This window comes from Lacerta agilis, chromosome Z, assembly GCF_009819535.1.
Source record: "Lacerta agilis isolate rLacAgi1 chromosome Z, rLacAgi1.pri, whole genome shotgun sequence".
In the NCBI taxonomy this organism is placed as follows: domain Eukaryota; kingdom Metazoa; phylum Chordata; class Lepidosauria; order Squamata; family Lacertidae; genus Lacerta; species Lacerta agilis.
In genome coordinates, this window is record NC_046331.1 from 32,375,764 (window position 1) to 32,396,011 (window position 20,248).

The 20,248-nt window shown below is 39.8% G+C and overlaps 1 protein-coding gene across 7 annotated transcripts in view; it reads right to left on the reverse strand.

Moving 5' to 3' along the window:
- DIAPH2 (diaphanous related formin 2) overlaps positions 1-20,248 on the reverse strand; it is a 322,676-nt gene that overhangs the window by 258,791 nt on the left and 43,637 nt on the right. For all 7 annotated transcript variants that reach the window (XM_033137161.1, XM_033137162.1, XM_033137160.1 and 4 more), the window contains 5 exons: positions 13,803-13,877; positions 13,639-13,708; positions 11,402-11,538; positions 9,842-9,950; positions 5,596-5,706 (listed from right to left, as the gene is read on the reverse strand). In XM_033137161.1, coding sequence (XP_032993052.1) covers positions 5,596-5,706; positions 9,842-9,950; positions 11,402-11,538; positions 13,639-13,708; positions 13,803-13,877 — 502 coding nt within the window. The remainder of the gene's footprint in view (positions 1-5,595; positions 5,707-9,841; positions 9,951-11,401; positions 11,539-13,638; positions 13,709-13,802; positions 13,878-20,248) is intronic.

The following is a 20,248-nucleotide window of genomic DNA, read 5'->3' on the forward strand; positions in this document are numbered from 1 at the left end:
TAACTGCACATTCAAATTAAAGTCCAAATTATGCCACAGGTTAGGACATAATTATGACTGCAGATTGAATTTCAAATAACCTAATAAAAATATGAATCTAGACACCAACAGAAAATAATTTTGCTTTATATGCCTTATAAGATCCTTCGGAACCTGGCTGTAACGTTTTTTGTGCTATTAACTTTTCAAGTTTTGTTGGCAAATACGAAACAAAAGCAAGCCTATAGTTTGATGTATTTTAATAAACGTTTTTTCCACCAGAGTAAACAACTATTTTAAATTTTCAATAATAAAATATGGTTATTTTCCTAACTACCTCTCTTACATTTATGTATTAGTCAGGAAAAATAATAACTTCAATTGAAACACACCATTTTGTTCCCAGTTCCAATTTGTTATACCTTTACTAATTTTTTTAAAGGGATGCAGGTGTGGTAAAAAAAGGGGGGACACAGGTGGCGCTGTGGTCTAAACCACTGAGCCTAGGGATTGCCAATCAGAAAGCCAGCGGTCCGAATCCCCGCGACGGGGTGAGCTCCCGTTGTTCAGTGCCTGCTCCTGCCAACCTAGCAGTTGGAAAGCACATCAAAGTGCAAGTAGATAAATAGGTACCGCTCCAGCGGGAAGGTAAACAGTGTTTCCGTGTGCTGCTCTGGTTTCACCAGAAGCAGCTTAGTCATGCTGGCCACATGACCTGGAAAAACTGTCTGCGGACATCGGCTCCCTAGGCCAGTAAAGTGAGATGAGCGCCGCAACCCTAGAGTCGTTCGCGACTGGACTTAACTGTCAGGGGTCCTTTACCTTTACCTTTTATTTTAATTTTAAAACAATATATGAGCAAGCATGAAGTGGTATTTAATGCTAGGCCTACTCAGAGTAGACCCACTGAACTTAATGGGCATGACTAAATTAGGTTCATTAATTTTAGTGGATCTACTCTGAGTAGGACTTAGTTGAACACCACCTACACTGACTCCCTCTTTTGAATGGGACAAGTAGCATTGTAAATTGAGACTACAACCAGACAAGCAAAGGAAAAGACAGATTTTATAGAGCATTTCAATGGAGCATATGCATGTCACACAACAGTATGATATGATTACAGTTAAGTGCACAGCCCATCAACATAATTTATATAAACAATAAGCAAAAGTAGAGAAGAATGTAAAGACTAAAGGAAAACGTGCTAGCTCAGTCACATCTTATATTCTGATTCCAAACTTCTGGGGGAATGTCTCACGATTATGTAGCCAAAATCGCTTGGGAGAACCATAATGCTTGTAGAAGTACATAAAGAACTCCAGGCCATTCTTTATGCAACCCCTTCCCTGAGAGGTAGGAGAATGGCAACACATGAATGGACCTTTTCTGTGGTGGCTCCGTGTTTGTGGAATGCTCTCCCCAAAGGGACTCATCTAGCACAGGCATCCCCAACCTGCGGCCCTCCAGACGTTTTGGCCTACAACTCCCATGATCCCTAGCTAACAGGAACAGTGGTCAGGGATGATGTGAATTGTAGTCCAAAACATCTGGAGGGCCGAAGGTTGGGGGTGCCTAATCTAGCACCATCATTACATGTCTTTAGGCACCAGGCAAAAACAGTCCAAGCTTTTGGACATTAATTGATGTGAGGGTGGGTGGGTGTTACTACGCTTATTTAATTATTATGCTATCTATTATTTTGCTTCTTATTATGTTTTATTGTTGTGTTCTGTAAAATGTGTTAATGTTGCACATCACCCTGGGATCTTTTGTTAAAGGGCAGTATATAAAATGAATTAATGATAGTGGTGGTGGTGGTGGTGACATCTTGGGGGGGGGGGTGATTGGGGGAGAGAGACCCAAACAGCCTAGTGAGAACTAAGCATGCTTATAGAACACAGAATGCTAATTGTTCAGGGTGAGGGAAACGGAAAGCCAGGGTTGGTAGAAAGAAAGATAGAATGGAGTATCCAGGAAGAAGGCGTGGCTGATTGGCTAGAACCCTGGACAGGAACACTCTGCATATTTTGTTTAGAGTCCTTTTATATTAAAACATGGAATTGGGGAAAATATAGAGTAATGTCACACCCAGAGGTAACACTTGCAGTTTAGAACCCACACATTTTGAAAGAATATAGTAAACATAATTTTTGTAACGGCTTACATAACAGTCTTCTTTCAAAAATTCTCTAAGCAAGCACAATTTATAGAAAATAAGGTGTGATCACCTCACAAAACTATTTTGTTTCTCTTGAGTTAAACCTATGGTCTATATAAACAATCCTTAGGGAAAGTCAAACTCATTAAATAGAATTAATCTAATTCTTCTTTGGCAGTGAAATAATTCAACAGAGGATTGAGGTCATAATATTTTAAAATGCTAAGGTTTTTTAAGAAAATAGGTGATAAAGTTTCAGATCTCCCCACTGATCCATATTATAGTTGTAGCATTTGCTTGATGAAATACCAAGTGTTCGATGTTGTAAGAGAGTGTTGGGAAAAATTATAGCCACGTGTTAAAATGCAAAAGGCTGATGCTGCAAGGAGCACTTACCCAAGAAAGTTATTGTCACTTCTGCTATTTATACAGTATAGGGGTGTCCCTGAACAACCCATCTAATACTATTATGGAAGTGCACTTTCAGCAACCCATTTGTTTTTGTAGCTAAATAAATTCAGCTTTCCTTGGAAAATGTAGAACCAATAATTAGATATAAGTGTTGTTCAGCTGTATACTGGGCTTTTAGAAAAAAAGAACATAACTGAAAGTATATCTTGATTTTATACTAATGGAATAAATTTAGCACAACAGCAAGCTAAACAGAGAATATGTTACGTGTTTTTTCAACTGAGGTTGATATTCACAGTTACTTTAGTAGAACCAAACACTTGTGTTCAGCCAGTCCAATTTTTGCTCCCATTTCCCTAGACTAACATATCACAAACTGCATTGGAAGCTACCCAGGATTCCAAAAGCTGTTTTCTGTGTGCCATAGGTGCAGAGGGCTACTGTTTGAGATCTTTTAAGTCCTGGTCTAAGAGTCATAACTCTTATTACTTATTTATAGGAGCTGTTTATAATAGAAAATTACAAAAGCATAGTTTTCTATTCTATATACACTTAAATTGACTAACGAGAAAAGAAGTTCTTCTACTATCATGGCATCAGGAAGATGAAATGGATATTGGAGAATGGAATATTTATTACAAACTTCTAGGAGATTTTCAGAGCTTGCACAGGATTCAAAGTATACTTATAACTTCAGTTCACACAAATAGATCCAACATGGCTATCAAGTATAGGATATGATTTGGGGAACATAAGCTCTGCCACTAACAAACTATACCCAGATTAGCTTTAGACTTGCATTACCACAACAAACCATGCCTTCTTCTATCATTTTGTGATTTCCCTTCTATATGGGCTTCAAGAAACTTTTCTCCTTCACAGCTTGTTTAGAATTCAGAATCACAATCAAATATTGTTCTTGGCAACTATGATGGCATTCTACCAACTTAATTCTGGGTTATATTCAGTGCTCATGCAATGAGATTTCACCTTCATCACTTTGTCCATGCAGCCCTCTGTGAAGCATCAAAATCAAAATAGAGAGTTGGGTCACCACCAGCCACCATATATCTTTAACTTACTGGCAGTAGTGCCTTTGCATTAGTAAATCAGTGTGCAAACAATTCATTCTTTATTTACGAGATTCTTTTAGGGGACCTAGTAGCTGTCATTTATGATGTCTGTCTTTCCTTCTTCCTCTTAAAAATTTCTAAGAGTATTTTTTAGAAAAATAGTATGTATTTTAAATATACTGTAAAAATTTTAAAATGCTAACTGGTAGGAGGGTGGCCTCAAGGCTCAGGAGAGAGACTTGCCAGCCTCTTCCCATCTCCTTATGCTGTGGTGACCTTTCCCAGTGGAAGCCAAACAGAAGGAAGAGAAGCCAGCCATGGCAAGCAAAGCCCTGTCTTCAACAACACCAACCCACCCCAGTCTGGATCCTCAGGTTGTCTTCCCATGCAATCCCTGGGTCTCCAGAGTTGAGTTTTTAATCTGTGCTTAATCCATGAAGGATGAAACAAGGGACCAAAGATGAGCTGGCAGGAAAAAATATGAGGAGGAGGAAGCTTCCTCTTCCCGGTTTCCCACTCGGCTGTCTCCCAGTGTCCAGGCAGTACTAAGTCAAGTAAGAAAGCAAACAAGAAAAAGTGGAGAGGTAGGGTACAAAAATTGCCCAGAACTCCCCAGCTGGTTGTGCCTCTCAGCATTTGGCAAAACTCATCTCTGTGATTTCCCTACACACCCTCTCTTCAAGCATTGGACTTTATGGATGCCACCATCTTAGCACAGCAGCAGGTTCAAACATAGACTATAGAAACGGTGGCAATAGCCCCATCTGCAGGAAGGCAGGGCTGCTGCACTTTTAATGTGAGCACTGCAGAAAGAAATCCAACAGGTGAAACTTTCATGAGCAGGTGTTATAAACAGGGACATTTGTGAGAGTGTTTAGAGGGGGAGAAGCCCACAATGCTGTCTCATGCTGTGTGTAGAACCAAGAGACATGGGCATTGAGGGGACTGCTGCAGTAACCTGTGCCATGATTGTCTTCAGCCTGAGAACAGGGAAAACTACACCTGCAGCAAGTGCAAGGTGATTGCCTTGCTGGAAGAGAAGGTACAGCAACTTGAGGTCCACCCAGTGCTTTTTTTCTAGAAAAAGAGGTTCTGGAACTCACCATGAACACCTCCCTTGTTCTCTTAGAATGGCAATGGAGCCCACTTGAGAGGGGCTGGAGCCCACCTGAGAGGTGCCGGAACTGAGTTCCTATGAGTTCCCACTGGAATAAAGCCCTGGGTCCACCTATCCACACTTCGAGTTACTGGGCAAGATGAGGAACTTTCTGACAGTTAGTGCTGTTTGAGAGTGGAACAGTATCCCTTGGCGGGGGGAGGACTCTCCTTCCTTGGAGGTTTTTAGCAGAGGTTGGATGACTATCTGTCACGTATGTTTTAGTTGAAATTCCAGCATTGTCAGGGGTTGCAGGGGGTTGGGCTAGATTACCTTGGGTCCCATCCAACTCTTCAATTCTATTGTTCTATTATTCTAATGATATACTCAATATACTTATATTGTTTAGTTACAGACGGCACCTTTTTCTTGCAATTAACAGCAAACACAAGATGGAAGTTTATTGTTATCTATCATAATTGCAAAATTATGATAAATAATAAGTTAATAATTGCAAAATGCTTTGTTATCATTATCATGCTCCTCTTGTAAGTCATTTGAAGAAGGGGAGTTGATCCTTAAATACTGCAGTTCCAGATAGCAAAGTCTATCATGCAAAGGTGGATTTAAAACCTAAATCCCCATGTCTGTTTTATTTATCCAATATACAGTATATACTAAAAACAGCTAAATTCCTAGATGAACAGGATAACCATGCTGTCGCATTTTGCTCCCATTTCACTATGATTACAAATTATAAATAACCATTAAAGTCATACTTGGTTGCAGCATGAAAAACTTGTGCAAAATTTATCATCATAAGGCAAGCAGTCATGGTATTCAGTGCATTAGTAGTACCTCTGCAAATAACTTACTGGCAATATTTTCTTTAGTCCACAGCGCAGGAATTCATTTCTCAAGTGTATCCTAAAATCAAGATCTTCAGGGGAAGTGACAAGGGCATTTATGAACTGCATGCAGGCTGTCTGTAATTAAAAATTATGGTAAAAGCAGCTTATTAGATTCGCTTTCTCAATGCACACAAGCAATAAACATAGTAGGGGGGGAACCTTTCTTAAATAAGGAAATGTACATTCTAACTAAAAACTTATTTTATGGAGCAACACAGTAATATACTTTACAATAAAACTATATTGCCAATAATACATCCCACTTAGACTGACCTCCATGAAGTATGTGTCAAAAGCTGTGCATTATAATTAAATGCTGGTGTTTGAGTTAGATATCACATTGTAGATGGTGTAACTAATTATTAAGAGATATTATTAGGACAGTGCGGCCCTTTTCATACCAAGTGGGCCACAAGAGTACTTTGACACAGAACACTGCCTTGTCATGCACAGGGGAAGGCAGAGCAAGGCCAAAATTTAACACACACATACCCTTGCAGCCCTCACACTGCCTTACCAACTAAGTGAGGTGCTAGGCTTTGGGAAGGAGTGTGAGGCTCTGGCAGGGTCATAGAGTCCTCCCAGTTAGTGCAAACTAGATTTTGAGGAGGCAGGAGGACTAGAGGACCCTGTCAGAGCCTCACACTTCTTTCCCAAAACCCAGCACTTGCTTCAGGATGGCAGTGTGAGGGCTGCAGGGCAAATGGTTGTCAAATGTTGCCAAGGGCTGCCCAAAAAGTCCTCAAGGGCCACAGGCAATCTCAGACCACGTTTGGGACAACCATGTATTAGAGGGTACTGTATATAAAACTACTTTTTAATCCAGGAAAATCTTCTCAAAAGTCGGGGGTCGTCTTATACGCCAGGTGGAGAATCTGTGGTTGAGTATATCTCAAACTCTATATTTTAACTGGAAAAGTTGGGGGTCGTCTTATACACCCAGTCGTCTTATACATCGGAAAATATGGTACCAAGTTTAGCTAAAAAATTAAAAGCAATTATTATTTGGGGAAATCTACTGGCCAGTATTTTCTAAGAGGGAGCGAAGACTGAGCCTCATTTTTCACCATTTAGTTTTTAGCAGCACTGCAAGTTATACATGAAATCTGTGCCCAGACATTCCGGAAGAGTGTAACTTTTCTATACAGACTGCTGCAAGCTGGGGAAATCTTCCAATACCATACATGCATACAATGCTGTCATTGTACTTGCCTGAATGATCCTTGTTATGTTACGACTATGACATGACTGAACAAGCCAAAGTACATGTCCAATCGAAAATTAATAGAGAGAAAAGGTGCCATCTGCTGTGATTGTTTTTGCCAGAAGAAATTCTGGCTTAATTGCTTGTATTAATACTGGTAAAGTGAACATTTCAGTCAGAAACGAGTTAATGAGTCCTGCAGTTGTACCTTCAGTCAAGGAGTTTGGATGAGGGAGATCATAAAACTTGCAAAAGCCTTTAAAGAGGATTCACTGTGACACCAGTATAACTGAATGTATCAGAATGGCAGTACATGTAATGCTATCAATATATTGGTTGATCTTAATATGTGATATAAAGTTATATATTCTTGATCACAGGGAGTTTCCCCTTTTCTTTTATCTAGCTCTTACCCCTTGCCTTAGAAGCAGGGCACTGGGCACCATAAGAGAAGGTCTAAAGGGCAAAATGACAATAACTTTTAAGTGTTCCCCTTCAAAAAGGAAAAGAGAATCTAGACTACTTGGACTACTGCAATGCGTTCTACATGGGGCTACCTTTGAAAGTGACTTGGAAACTACAACTAATCCAGAATGTGGCAGCAAGGCTGGTGACTGGGAGTAGCGGGACCATGTAACACCGGTCCTAAAGGATCTTCACTGGCTCCAAGCACAATTCCAAGTGTTGGTGCTGACCTTTACAAAAGTCCTACATGACCTCAGCCCAGTATACCTGAAGGAGTGTTTCCACCCCCATCGTTCAGTCCAGACACTGAGGTACTCCCTCCAAGGGTCTTCTGGTGGTTCTCTCACTGAGAGAAGCAAAGTTACAGGGAACCAGGCAGAGGGCCTTCTCGGCAGTGGCGCCCGCTCTGTGGAACACCCTCCCTTCAGATGTCAAGCTAATAAAAAACTACATAACTTTTAGAATACACCTGAAGGCAGCCTTGTATTGGTAAGTTTTGAATGTTTGATATTTTACTATGTTTTATATATGCTGTAAGCCACCCAGAGCGGCTGGGGAAACCCAGCCAGATGGGCAGGGTATAAATAGTGTTGTTGTTGTTGTTGTTGTTGTTGTTGTTAGACTATAAGGTACAGAAACTTTCCAAGGAAATTTTGCTGTTCCACCAATAAGGATAGTTAGCAGCAGTTTGAATAAGCATTCTGCCCTTGCAAGGAGTTACAGTGATCTAATTGTGATACTCTTGTCTGCAAGCAACCTAAAGTTTTAAATAAAAGTGCAGGAAACATTCTCAACTACTCTTTGGTAGGAGTAAAAATTGATGTAATGCAAATCTAGACATGTCCAAAAATACTAAATTAAAGATTTTTTAGGGCAGGGGAATACAGATAAGGACATACTTATTTTAGTCCGTTTTAACAAACATCAGACTAAGCAGACATCTAGGCTGGCACTGGAATCATGACATTTTTATACATCACTTTTATTTGTCTGGGCATTTTATATCACCTAGCACCAAGTAATAAAAAGAACTTTGCTTTACATTGCTCATTGTTACAGAAAAGAAACTTGGCAATTGCACTCTTCATAACATAGCTTGCATTCATCAAAGAAAAGGGGATGCTATTGCAGCATAACCTTGATCTTTTATGGGACATAATCTTTCCTTTTGGTTCTTTCAACCACTCAAAGTTTTCATATTGTCATGTCAAGATTACAAAAATAATTATTGTCTTATGGCCTTAACCTTACAGGGCAGAAGTCATGAACTCAATTGTTATCTCATTCACATTGTTGGTATTCCAGGACTTGATTTTACCTTTCTTGTGATGCAGAGCTAATATACAGTGGTACCTCTAGATGCAAACGGGATCCGTTCCGGAGCCCCGTTCACATCCAGAGCAGTCCGCAACCCGCAGCGCCGCTTCTGCACACGTGCAGGTTGTGATTTGGCGCATCTGCGCATGCGCATTACGTCATTTGATGCGTCTGCGCATGCAAGACCCGCCAAACCTGGAAGTAATCTGTTCCGTTACTTCCAGGTTTGGCGCGTTCGTAACCCGTGCCATTCACAACACACACACACACACACACACACACACACCTAAAAATACAATAACCTACACCACTGACATACAAATAGAAAAACCTTTCTGTTATGTAGATCAGTTACTGGTATGTAGACCACAACTTAAGGGACTTTGTGAATGTGTGGCCTCCACACACACATTTGTGCACACAATTCATCTCCCGAATGCAGAAGGATTCACTGACAATTCACAACATGGAAACACTGTCCATGTAACAGAAACATGTAGCCCCATGTGTATGGCTCAAAGGCAGCAAGTACATAGGAAGCCGCCTTACCCTGAGTCAGACCATCTAGCTCAATACTGTCTACACTGACTGGCAACAGCTCTCCAGAGTTTCAGACAGGGAACATGTTCAGTCCTACCCGGAAAAGCCAAGGACTGAACTAGGAACTTTCTGCATGCAGAACAGATGCTTTACTGCTCAACTACAGCTCTTTCCCCAAGCAACAATTGCACACTTTTGTGAATGGGAGATAACCTGCCCAGAAGCAGAAGACACTTGAACTAGGGCAGAACTAAACAAGAGTCAGGGAAAAGGAAGGAATATTGTTGTGTGTGGAGACCATGCAAGTATTTATTTTACCATGCTACAGCCAATGAGACTATTTTAATGTAGAATAAAGGGCCATGTTTTTCATAAACAGAGATGTTAAAACTATTTGGCACTTAATTTCAAACACTTTCTAAAAAAAATTTATTAACACTGCATTAAAGGAAAGGAGTTGTCTAATTTCAAATGTCTAAAAAATATATAAAACTGTGAATTAAAGAATCTTGAAGCAAATATTTGGGCTCCAAGCCTTTGGCCCTCCCCCCAAAAAAAGCTATGTCATAACTATAATCTTCAGCAGCCACTTGTTACACAATTTTTTAAATATAAATCATTTAGTATTATACAAAATAGTCTAAGCTAAGGCAATAGTTATGGTTGTAAACCAAGGAATCCCACCTGTAACTGCAAAGCTTCATGATTCTCAAGCCCCTCCACAATGTTTGAGAACCGCTCTCCATTATTTCTCTCAGCAGCAATTGTTATGGCTCCCAAAATTTTGTCCAGACTGAAACAGAAATTTGTTATTTTAAGAATAAATATAAGGTATTCATGTACTTTAATTCTTAGAATCTAATAGGCTACTCATAAATATACTTCTTTTTCTGAAAAGGATTTTGTATTTTTTCAAAGTATGTGTATACAAACACAAAACTTAAACCAATAAAGGGTTTAGAAGGACAGGAAAGAAATCCTGGGTCTTTCTTCCCATTTCCAAATAACATTAAGACATTATGGTTTGAATCTGGAGGTAAGTGAAGTAAGATCACAGACAGGAAAGTTTCACATTCCTTTCTCCCACAGCAGTCAAATGCATCCCATTAAAAGTCTCTCTGGAGGGCTGTAGTGCCTTGCTGAACAATGTGCAGGGTGGGTGCTGGGGAAAGGGACAGTTGCTCAAACTCAGGTGGAGGTTCTCCAGAAAGGCTTCTCAGGGGGCTCAGGTGGAAGAAAGGGATAGATAAGTTAAGGAAGTTCACAGAAGGAAACTACCAGTATTTTAGGATTGAAGGCTATAATATTACCCTTCTCAATATTGATATACAGTATTATGTGTTTAGAGGCAGGCAGGTCAGTTTTAGAAATCTCTCCAGCATAAGGATTGATGGTTGGTTTTTTATGTCTGAAAACACACAGAAACACACACACTTCTTGCAACATACTTCTATTATGGGATGCTGATCTTAATTCTTAATTCTTTATTTTTATTCATTGTATTCCTATCCAACCTTTTTTCTGCAATGAGTTCAAGATGGCATCCATGATTCTTCTCTGTATTATTTAATCCAGCAATTACCCAGTGTGGTAGTTTAGGCTGAGAGGCATTGATTGTCCCAAGTTCACCCAGTGAGCTTCTTGGCTAAGTGGGGATTTGAACCCTGGCTTCCAAGATCCATGTCCAACACACTAAACACTACACCCCACTGGCCCATGGTGCAAGAAAGTCACCACCCCTCTACTTCTCCTGTGACAATTCTACTCAGTTCCACCCAGTCTTTCCTTCTTTGCACTAAAAAAAGCATGTATTATGAGACTCTCAGCAATACAGGTTGCGCCTCAAGCCAAAATTCACAGGAAAGTGTGAAAACAAAACATGAGAAGAGCCCTGCTAGATCAAACCAAAGGCTTATCAAATGAAGTATCCTGTTTCCCACAGTGCCAACCAGGTGCCTCCAGAAAGCCCAGAAGCAAGTCATGAGAATAACAGTCCTCTCCAGCAATTATTCCCCAGCATGCTGTTTCTGTTCATGAAGGCACAAATAGCTATCAATACTATTGCGCATTAATAACCTTATTCTCTAGTCAAAGTGGGATGCTGCTGCTGTCAAAGTAGGGATCGTCAAGTCTCTTGGGCCGTAAAATAGAAAGGGAAAATAGGTTGGGTGGACATACGGAAGATCTTGGATATAAAACACTGAATTTAAATTGACCAATATCTAAGTGTCTGATGTTACTTACACATTTTCTTCTCCAACAATACAAATGGCAGAAAGTATTTTTACTGTTTCAGTCATCATATTTGGTTGCTTTGGATCAATTGCTCTGGCAAGTAAAAGAAGGCTTCTTTCATCTCCTAGGATTCTTTGCAATCCATACTATGAAAAAATAAAAATTGGAATAGTTATATCCAAAATAATTCCCCTCTATACACACATCCTAATCAAATTACAGTTTCCACAACTTGAAATAAATTATTATAACAAAAAACAACAACAACAACAGGGTATGATAGCCTTCTAAACCCACTTTGGGGACAGACCCTCTCTCCTCTGGCCAGTAAATGATGTGTCTTTTACAATGACATACGCCGTGTTTTTATTTCCCCAGTCATGCAAAATCCTTTAAATGAATTCCTATGCCTTAAATGCCTTGTGGAGGACAGGGACCCTGAGATTACCCTGAAAGTAGCGAAATACTGTGTAGCAGCCATGAGGCTCAGAGAACAAGCGGTGTTATCGCTATGAACAGAACCCTAAATGGCAATTTCTAGGCAATATTTTAAATGCCCCGATTCTAATCTATATATTTTAGATGCTGCTGTATACGTGTATATACGTGTATGGTATTTGCTGTGCAAATTTTAATGTATCACTTTTGTATTGTTGATTTAGTGAGTTGGTCTGTGACCGTAAAATAAATTCATTCATTCATTCATTCAAATGATGTGTCAATGAGGTTTTCAAGCTTTATTACTGTTTGTGACAGGTTAGCTTCAATTCAAGAGGTGAGGATTTGGAAGAATCCTATCTGATCTCTGCTGGGTCTAACTTTATCTATGCTAATCAACGGAAGCAATGAGAGAATCCAGTTTAAAAACAGCTACCTTGATGGGATTGCTACTTGAGGCTACCAGTTTAAATGTTAACACTTCCTTGCTAAATTGCTTGCATTTCTAATTAAAAAGCTAAAGGTTGAATCTCAGCTGACTAAATATCCTTTGTTAAAGCTCAATGTGTTTGACTGGTTGATCTGGTGTATGAGAATGCAAGCTATTCTGAGTTCAATGGAGCTTATTCCCAGATATGTTTGCATAGGTTTGCAATCATGCTACAAAAATATTTAGTCTTTAAGGCAGGGGTCGGCAAGGTTTACCTTGCCTGGGCCAGTTCACTCCATTGGAGATCCCTCTGTGGGCCACACTGCGCACATGTGTGAGAACGTGCACGTGTGATTTCCGGCATCTGCATCTGTGCAGACGCAATTTCCAGCGCCGCGGAAGCGAGTCCCAACGCCACACTGCACCGGTTAAGCACAGCACGTGGGTACTCGCCAAGCAGGCAGCTCAGGGGCAGCTCAGGGGCCAGTTAAACAACCCCCATGGGCCGCCTTAGGTTGCCGACCCCTGCTTTAAGGCCACAGGACTCAATCTGGGGGGAAACTGGTAATTCCACCTTCAATTTACTAGGATGGGATGGGGGGGGATGCAGTGGACCTATATTAGAAACGAGTGTTATATACCTTGCATTGTCTTATTTTATTATCATAAAATTAAAAACAAAATTGTAAGAATATTCCAGAAAAGTAGTCTATAATGTAATAGCAAGTCAAAGTTTTTGGTTCTTTACCCTTTCTTAAGTTACCAGTCAGTAAGCTCCACTGACTTCAAAAGGACTTACAATTGCGTACACATGGTTAGGATCGTGCTGTTAGTATAACATCTTTATAAGATTGCTAAGTATTTTTTCAGCTTGTCCACCATGTGGACATACCAAGATGCAAACCTCAAGTGTTTGTGTGTGTTTCAGTGTTTCCTTAATAATAATAATAATAATAAACCTATGCGGGGGCACTTTTTTCTTGCCACTGCTCCCTCTCATTCCACATAACTCTACAGTATCCAAGGGTTCTGAGTTTAAGTTATTCCACATGCTACCAGTTAAGATTAGCAATGAAGAACACCATGCAGATGCATGTTCACACTCAGCTTGATCTGAGAGGCTGAAGGGAAAGAGGGGCAAAGGTATGAGCCTTTAATGATGCCCATCCATGTGGTGCATAGCCTCCAATCTCAACTCAACGACACAATACTTTAATCTGTTAAAAGTAATTACAGAAAAACAGGCAAAGCATTGTCACCCATAGGGGAGAGAGAGAGAGAGAGAGAGAGAGAGAGAGAGAGAGAGAGAGAGAGTCACTCATGACCACATAAACTGCACTCACTTGAAGGAAAAACCAGAAGAAACTGAAATTCTTACCTTATTATTCATAAATGCTTTGAGGCACTGTATAAGCTTATGCTGATTCTTCTTGTCAATACTTTCTTGCCTTTAAAGGGGGGGCAGAAATACCAACAGTAAGAAACTGTATTAACTGCTCCCTTTTTTAAACTATCCCTTTCCCTGATCATGTCAGTACTTACTGTCTCTTGTCCAGAAGCTTCTCAAGAACATCCAACAGAAGCCCAAGCCCTTCATGTCCAAAATTGTTAACCCAACTGTATAAAAATAAAATGCAAAATAGTTTACATTTCCTTTTTTACAGAATCACAATAGGCAAAAGTTAGTCATACTAACCAAGTGCCTGTTACAGGCACATACATGAGTTTGATGATAATGCTGAATGTCTATATAAACAAGAGATTAACCTCCAACATCTGTCCCACCAGTCTAGTTTGTGATATTAAGGGAAGTCTGCTGAAAAGAATCCAAAACTAGTAAGATCTTATGAAACAGAAAATCCCTGTGTTATAAGTATTACAGTATTATGTGACATAATATTATTAAGTAATAAAACTATTATAACTGCCTCAACAGCAACAGCAGCAACACATGCACCACATGGATTAATAGTTTGTTTATCTGGAATCTTTAATCTTCCAAGCATTTTCCCCTCCCAATGGGTCATACACATTCACACAACAGAAACGCACACAAGCGCACACACGAAAGGCAGTCATGTTCATAATAATCAATTAAGCTTAAGAAGGCAGTGTTAATTCAAAGGAGTTAAAGGGAGCACAAAACCCCTAGTTCCATTCATCTATCTCTGGCCTTGAACTACATATCCTCTAGTCTAGATCATAATCATGAAATTCTTAAGATTGAGAAAGCAGGAAGCAAATGAACTTTGCATGTACAGTGGTACCTCTGGTTACGAACTTAATTCATTCTGGAGGTCCGCTCTTAACCTGAAAGCGTTCTTAGCCTGAGGTACCACTTTAGCTAATGGGGCGTCCTGCTGCCGCCGTGCCACTGGTGCGGTATTTCTGTTCTCATCCTGAGGTAAAGTTCTTAACCCAGGGTACTACATTCGGGTTAGCTGAGTCTGTAACCCGAAGTGTTTGTAATCCGAGGTACCACTGTATGTCACTTTTACTAAACTAAGTATTGTATTTCAGCTGAAACTGAAATGTATTGGACACCAAGCATTCAATAATATTCCATTAATGCTTTGAGCATGCAACAATCCCATTTATCAAACAAAAACTATAGCAAGCTTTTTTTTTTATTGCAGCAATTCCCAAGCTCCGTTGATAAAAAGCAAAATACTTTGAATAGCCACATGGAAAGCATAAAGGAGCAGCTACTATCATATCCACAATTACCAACATATTTCAGCAGTCTGTCAAGAGTGTGTGCTAACTATTTATATTATTTAATGTACCGGTATTTTATTTTGGGTGGTGTTTATACAACCCTCAGTCACTAGATGGCTCTCTAGAGCCATCTAGGTTCAAGATTGCTACTTGAAGCAATGCATAATAAACATCATGAAGAGACACAATAGCTCATTATAGTGAAAAAGACTATGGACTAATAAATGACAATGTGTCTGTGAGTGAACATAGAGGAAATTAAAAGTACTGGCTATAAAACTTTTACAAACATCCCTTTGTTTTAGTATCTTCTAAAGAGCATTGCCTTTTATGTTTGTAGAGAAATCAAACATGCAACTATGCAAAGGGCATGGCCTTCTTTGTAGTGGTGCTAAAACTGTGCATCACTTCCTCAAGAAGGTTATCACCAAGTGGAAGGCATTGGTGTCTCACTAGCATTAAATATTAAAGCTGTTGGCTATCTTTGGGTGGTGCTGGTAGTGGTGACATTTTCTCTTTAGAAAGCCTTTAACATTTGATGGCTCCCCCAACCCTCATGCTGCCTTCCTAAAGCCAGGTAAGCAATGCACTGGGCTCTGAGAAGGAGGCATGAGGGCTCTGTCGGGGTCCTAGAGTCCTCCCATCTCCTTCACAAAGCCTAGTTAGTACTTTCTCTGCTTTGGGGGAAGCCATGTGCCTCCTTCCCAAAGCCCAGTTCCTCGCTTTGCCAGCTCTGGGAAGGCAATGTGAAAGCTAAGGGGAATCAAACTTTGGCTTTGCTTCCCCCCCTGCCACACGACAAGGCAGCATGCTGTCTGTGGGTTCCATGTCAAAGTACTCTTGCGGCCTCCCTGGTATGAAAAGTTGGGTCACCCCACTTTAGATTCTTTTTGCATCTATCTATGTATACATCTTGGAAACTGACACAATGGTGCTGTTTGCATGCTACTTTTATTATTCTGTAACCTGCACTGGGTGACTTTTAGCTTCAAAAAGCAGGGTAGAAAAATTAAACAAATAGGCATAACTTTTAAAGTACTAAACCCAATTCCACAGTTCAAAACCACAGACTTCTGAGAACCTAATTCCGATGAAAGTTATGTCACCCATACCCCATCTCATTCTCCCACGCTTACATGAAACAGTAAAGTATTAACATGTCTTATTTAGATTTAAGATTACAATTAATTCAGCAGATCAATGAGATATGAATTCACTGAATTTTGGACATATTTTGTTACCTTGAGTTACTAACTACAATTACTACCAGAAGTACACAGAACAAAGTGGAACTTCATTTCACTTCTGGTTCTATTACTATTCCATTTTGGAGGAAGGATAAACAGAATCACATTTTAATGTTTGCACTGCAATAGCCAAATTAATTAACTCACACTACTTGAAAAGAGTGAGCCTGTCACACACATAGTAGTCAAGGAGGCTGTAGCATTTAACTAACAGCATGCTAGTTGTAGATTTAACAAAATTCATGCCTATTAACTGCCTAGCCTCTCCTTCCATTTTCTTTATTTTCCCCATTATGTGACTTGATTGATAATTTTTCTTTTTAGGGTTGAATGAATGGGCGGAGTAAGAGACGAGGGAAGGCATACTTAAGTTTTTACTGTGCATGTTCATATTGAAAACATCTTGTTGTTGAAAGGTTAAAGCAAGTTATATATAAGGCCCAAAGCAAACAAGAAGTAAAGCTGATCAAGCAAATAGTTATAATTTAATATTTGTACCACTGTTCTGCTCATATGTCATAAAAAAGACACAAGCCAGAGACTGTGAGCATTAAAAAAAGGATAAGGAACTACCACATTCCTCCTAGGACTCTACCTTCAGATGTATTAAAAGAGAGAACTATAGCCTCAACCACAGCACAATCTAGTTTCAGGCTTAGACACAAAGTTATTGAGAATCTGAATGTATTAGCAGTGATACTTCTCTGATAGAACCCAACAATACAAAATTCAACTGGATGTTAAAAGGAGGCTTGAAAGTCATCTGAATAAAGACAGCAGTAGAAACTATAGTAGCAACTGAGAGCACCAAGAAATAGATAAGCCCAAGAATCACAATTTAGACAAGATTCAAAAGGTGACAATAAAAGGAGAAACTGTGGCGAAAGAATAGATAACACTTATTCGTGAGATGAATGCAAGCACAATTAACAGAGAAGGCAGAGGTAACAATAAAACAGTGATGGGGTTGCAGTCTTAGTCTCAAGGACTCAGACAGCCTGAATCTTTCAAAGCAGGTCTCAAAGGACTGAATTTGCTTTCTTGTCTTTACACTGGGACAGACACATCAAGGTCATGTTTACATGTTAAGTTTCCTTTCTCACTTTGCCTTGAGCAGCCAAAGGGAAGGGTCCTCAGAAATGTGCTGGGTTTGAAACACTTTGTCTAAGTATGCTATGTGTTTTACAGTGTTAGGACCAGCATAAACAAGAAGTACATTTTCATACAAGTATGATCCAGGAATAAAGAGCCAGACCAGAATGCCTTAATTGGATGAAAATGCAGTGGTGTAAAATGTGAAAAACAAACTGCTGGTTCTTGTCCACAGAAGTTGAACAATGCTGTCAAAAAAGGAAAAGAGCTGATGTCAACGTCACCTGTCCTGATAGAGATATTCTGATAGCCATAGCAAGTGCTGTGATTCTCCAGCAGTTTGGCTTCACTCCTGAAGGTACACTCCATTGTCTCTTGAGACAGATGCCAACAACCACTTTTAAAGCACTCTTACGTCATGTTAACAGTTAAAGCTTGCCCTAAAGAATCCTAGGAACTGTAGCTCTACAAAGGCCTCCTAACAGCTCTCAGCATGCTTAACAAACTACAGTCCCCAGGACTCTCTGGGGGAAACCATGACTGCTAAAATAGTATAAGAATGTTTCAAATTTATGGTGTGGATATGATTCAGATGTCAGGAATCCCTCACAATGGTTCTCAAACTGGACAGCTGGGAGAGCAGGATTCACTGTGTGCCACTGTCCAGATCTGGCCAAAATTTGGATGCAGGAGAGTTGGGGGAAACTAACAACATCTGCAAAGGAATTCTCATTCCTCATAAAACAGACAAGGTCAGCTAATACTCCAAAACTCATGCAAAGGCTTCCTTGCTGTTCCCAATATTAAAGAGTTCTGCTCTTTTAAAAGACTGCTTGTTCACCGCCACTAATTTCAGTCTCACAGAAACCAATATACTGTCTTCACAAAATCTTTGTGTTTTGGAAGAAATAAGCCAGAGTATATGGATCTAGAAGAACTACGCAACAACTATTGGGTAACAACTAATATATGTATATGTATAAAAAATCGCCGCCATGAGCCACCATAAAAGTGACTTTGATCCCATAATGCCCCAGACACAAAACAGAAGCACTTGCATTACAGGTTCACATGATCACCCTTTTCCATTACCCACACCTTCCCAATCAATCACCTTTTCTTAGGGGGGTGCAAGGGACTGCAGCAGGAATTAGGCAGGAGAACTCCAGTGTTGTTTAGATACAAGCCCTTGTTTGTTATCCTATGCCATATACCTCACAAGCTATTTCCCACATATTTGAAGCTTACGTCCATTGCTAAACGTATTAGAACACATTTTCTGTTCTAAGTAAGGGGAATAGTTTTCGGAATGACAATGCATATCTGCATTTTCACAGCAATCCTATCTATATTCGTATTCTTACTTTGTTACTTTGACAAAGTTGTTCCTGTGCAACCTAGTAGCAAAGGATAACTGATTATTACTAATAAGTCATGTGAAAACAAATGTACCAGTAGTGTTTATTACTATAGTGGTGAACGACTATAATAATAAATATAACAGAGTGTAAGAATCACACAGTCAATTAAGAAGTCAAAACAAAATAGGAAACAAAATAGGAAATTCTTTCCAGTAGCACCTTAGAGACCAACTGAGTTTGTTCTTGGTATGAGCTTTCGTGTGCATGCACACTTCTTCAGATACCTTTGATAGATTAAGAAGTCAATTATATGTGATTTCTCACCACATTATTTACATCTTTGTGCTTAAATATGTTGTTTTCAAATCATTTTTTCTGCATGAATAGTAAATGCTAACACTCAGACACAGCAATCCACACCAATCAGATATATAACAAAGTGTTTCATGCTTAATGCTGTTTCTACCATCCCATTAAATTTAAGAGGTGACTGCTGTCATCGGATCTATCAAAGGTAATAGTTTGTGCTGGTTCTGGTAGCCAGCACACAAAAGGTCCTAATGCTGTTATTGAACACATTTAACAAGACAGATATTGAGGAACTAGGAAGGAAGGGCAAGCAACTCTTCAACAAGGATGTGTTATATAAAACTTTCAAGATCAAGTAAATCAGGCTCTATATTTATTGCACTCTGTTCCATGGACCAACTTTGACAGATTGGTGGGGTAGCTCAGCTACAGTGTACCTCTAGATACGAACAGGATCCATTCCGGAGCCCCACTTGCATTCTGATAAGTCCGCAACCCCGCTTCTGCGCACACACGGGTTGTGATTCGGCGCATCTGCGCATGCGCGACCCGCCAAACCCAGAAGTAATCAGTTTCGTTACTTTCAGGTTTGGTGTGTTCGTAACTGGTGCCGTTCGCAACCCGCAGCGAACGCAACACGAGGTACAACTGCATTGTTCAACCACTGTCATGATGATGTCAAGTGAATGGTAAGTGTTCCCAGCCACCTGTTGAAGTTTACCCCCAGTGAAGGGGGAGAGGTCTGATTCACCACCATATTCCCTATGGGGAACACCCTAGCAAATCAACCCCAAACAGGATTGAACTCCGTTCAACAACTGATATCACCTTGTGGAAGGCAGCAGCAGATAAGACAGGTGGGCATGGTTTGGGGGAAATGGCCTTGCAGGTTCATACTCTATGCCCTTTTCTTATCTACCACTCTCCTACCTCCCGTTAAAACCTCTATTAAGACTGAACATAATTAAATGAAGCATCTGTCAAAATTTCTTGCCTATCAGCCCACTATGATGTATTAAACAAGGTGAGGAGACATTTTGAATTCAACAAGGCATATTAACAAAAATACCATACATAGAGCTTTTCACAGCTTACCCAGCAACAGGTGTCATTTTTCAGTCTTTTGTTTCATTTACCAAGGATAAATAACCTAATTAATTATCAGCCATCAAAGTGTTGAATCCTTCAAATAGATTTTTCAAAGAAAGCAGATCTTTAAATAAATGCTGTAGTCACAACGGTATCTCCTACACAGTATGTT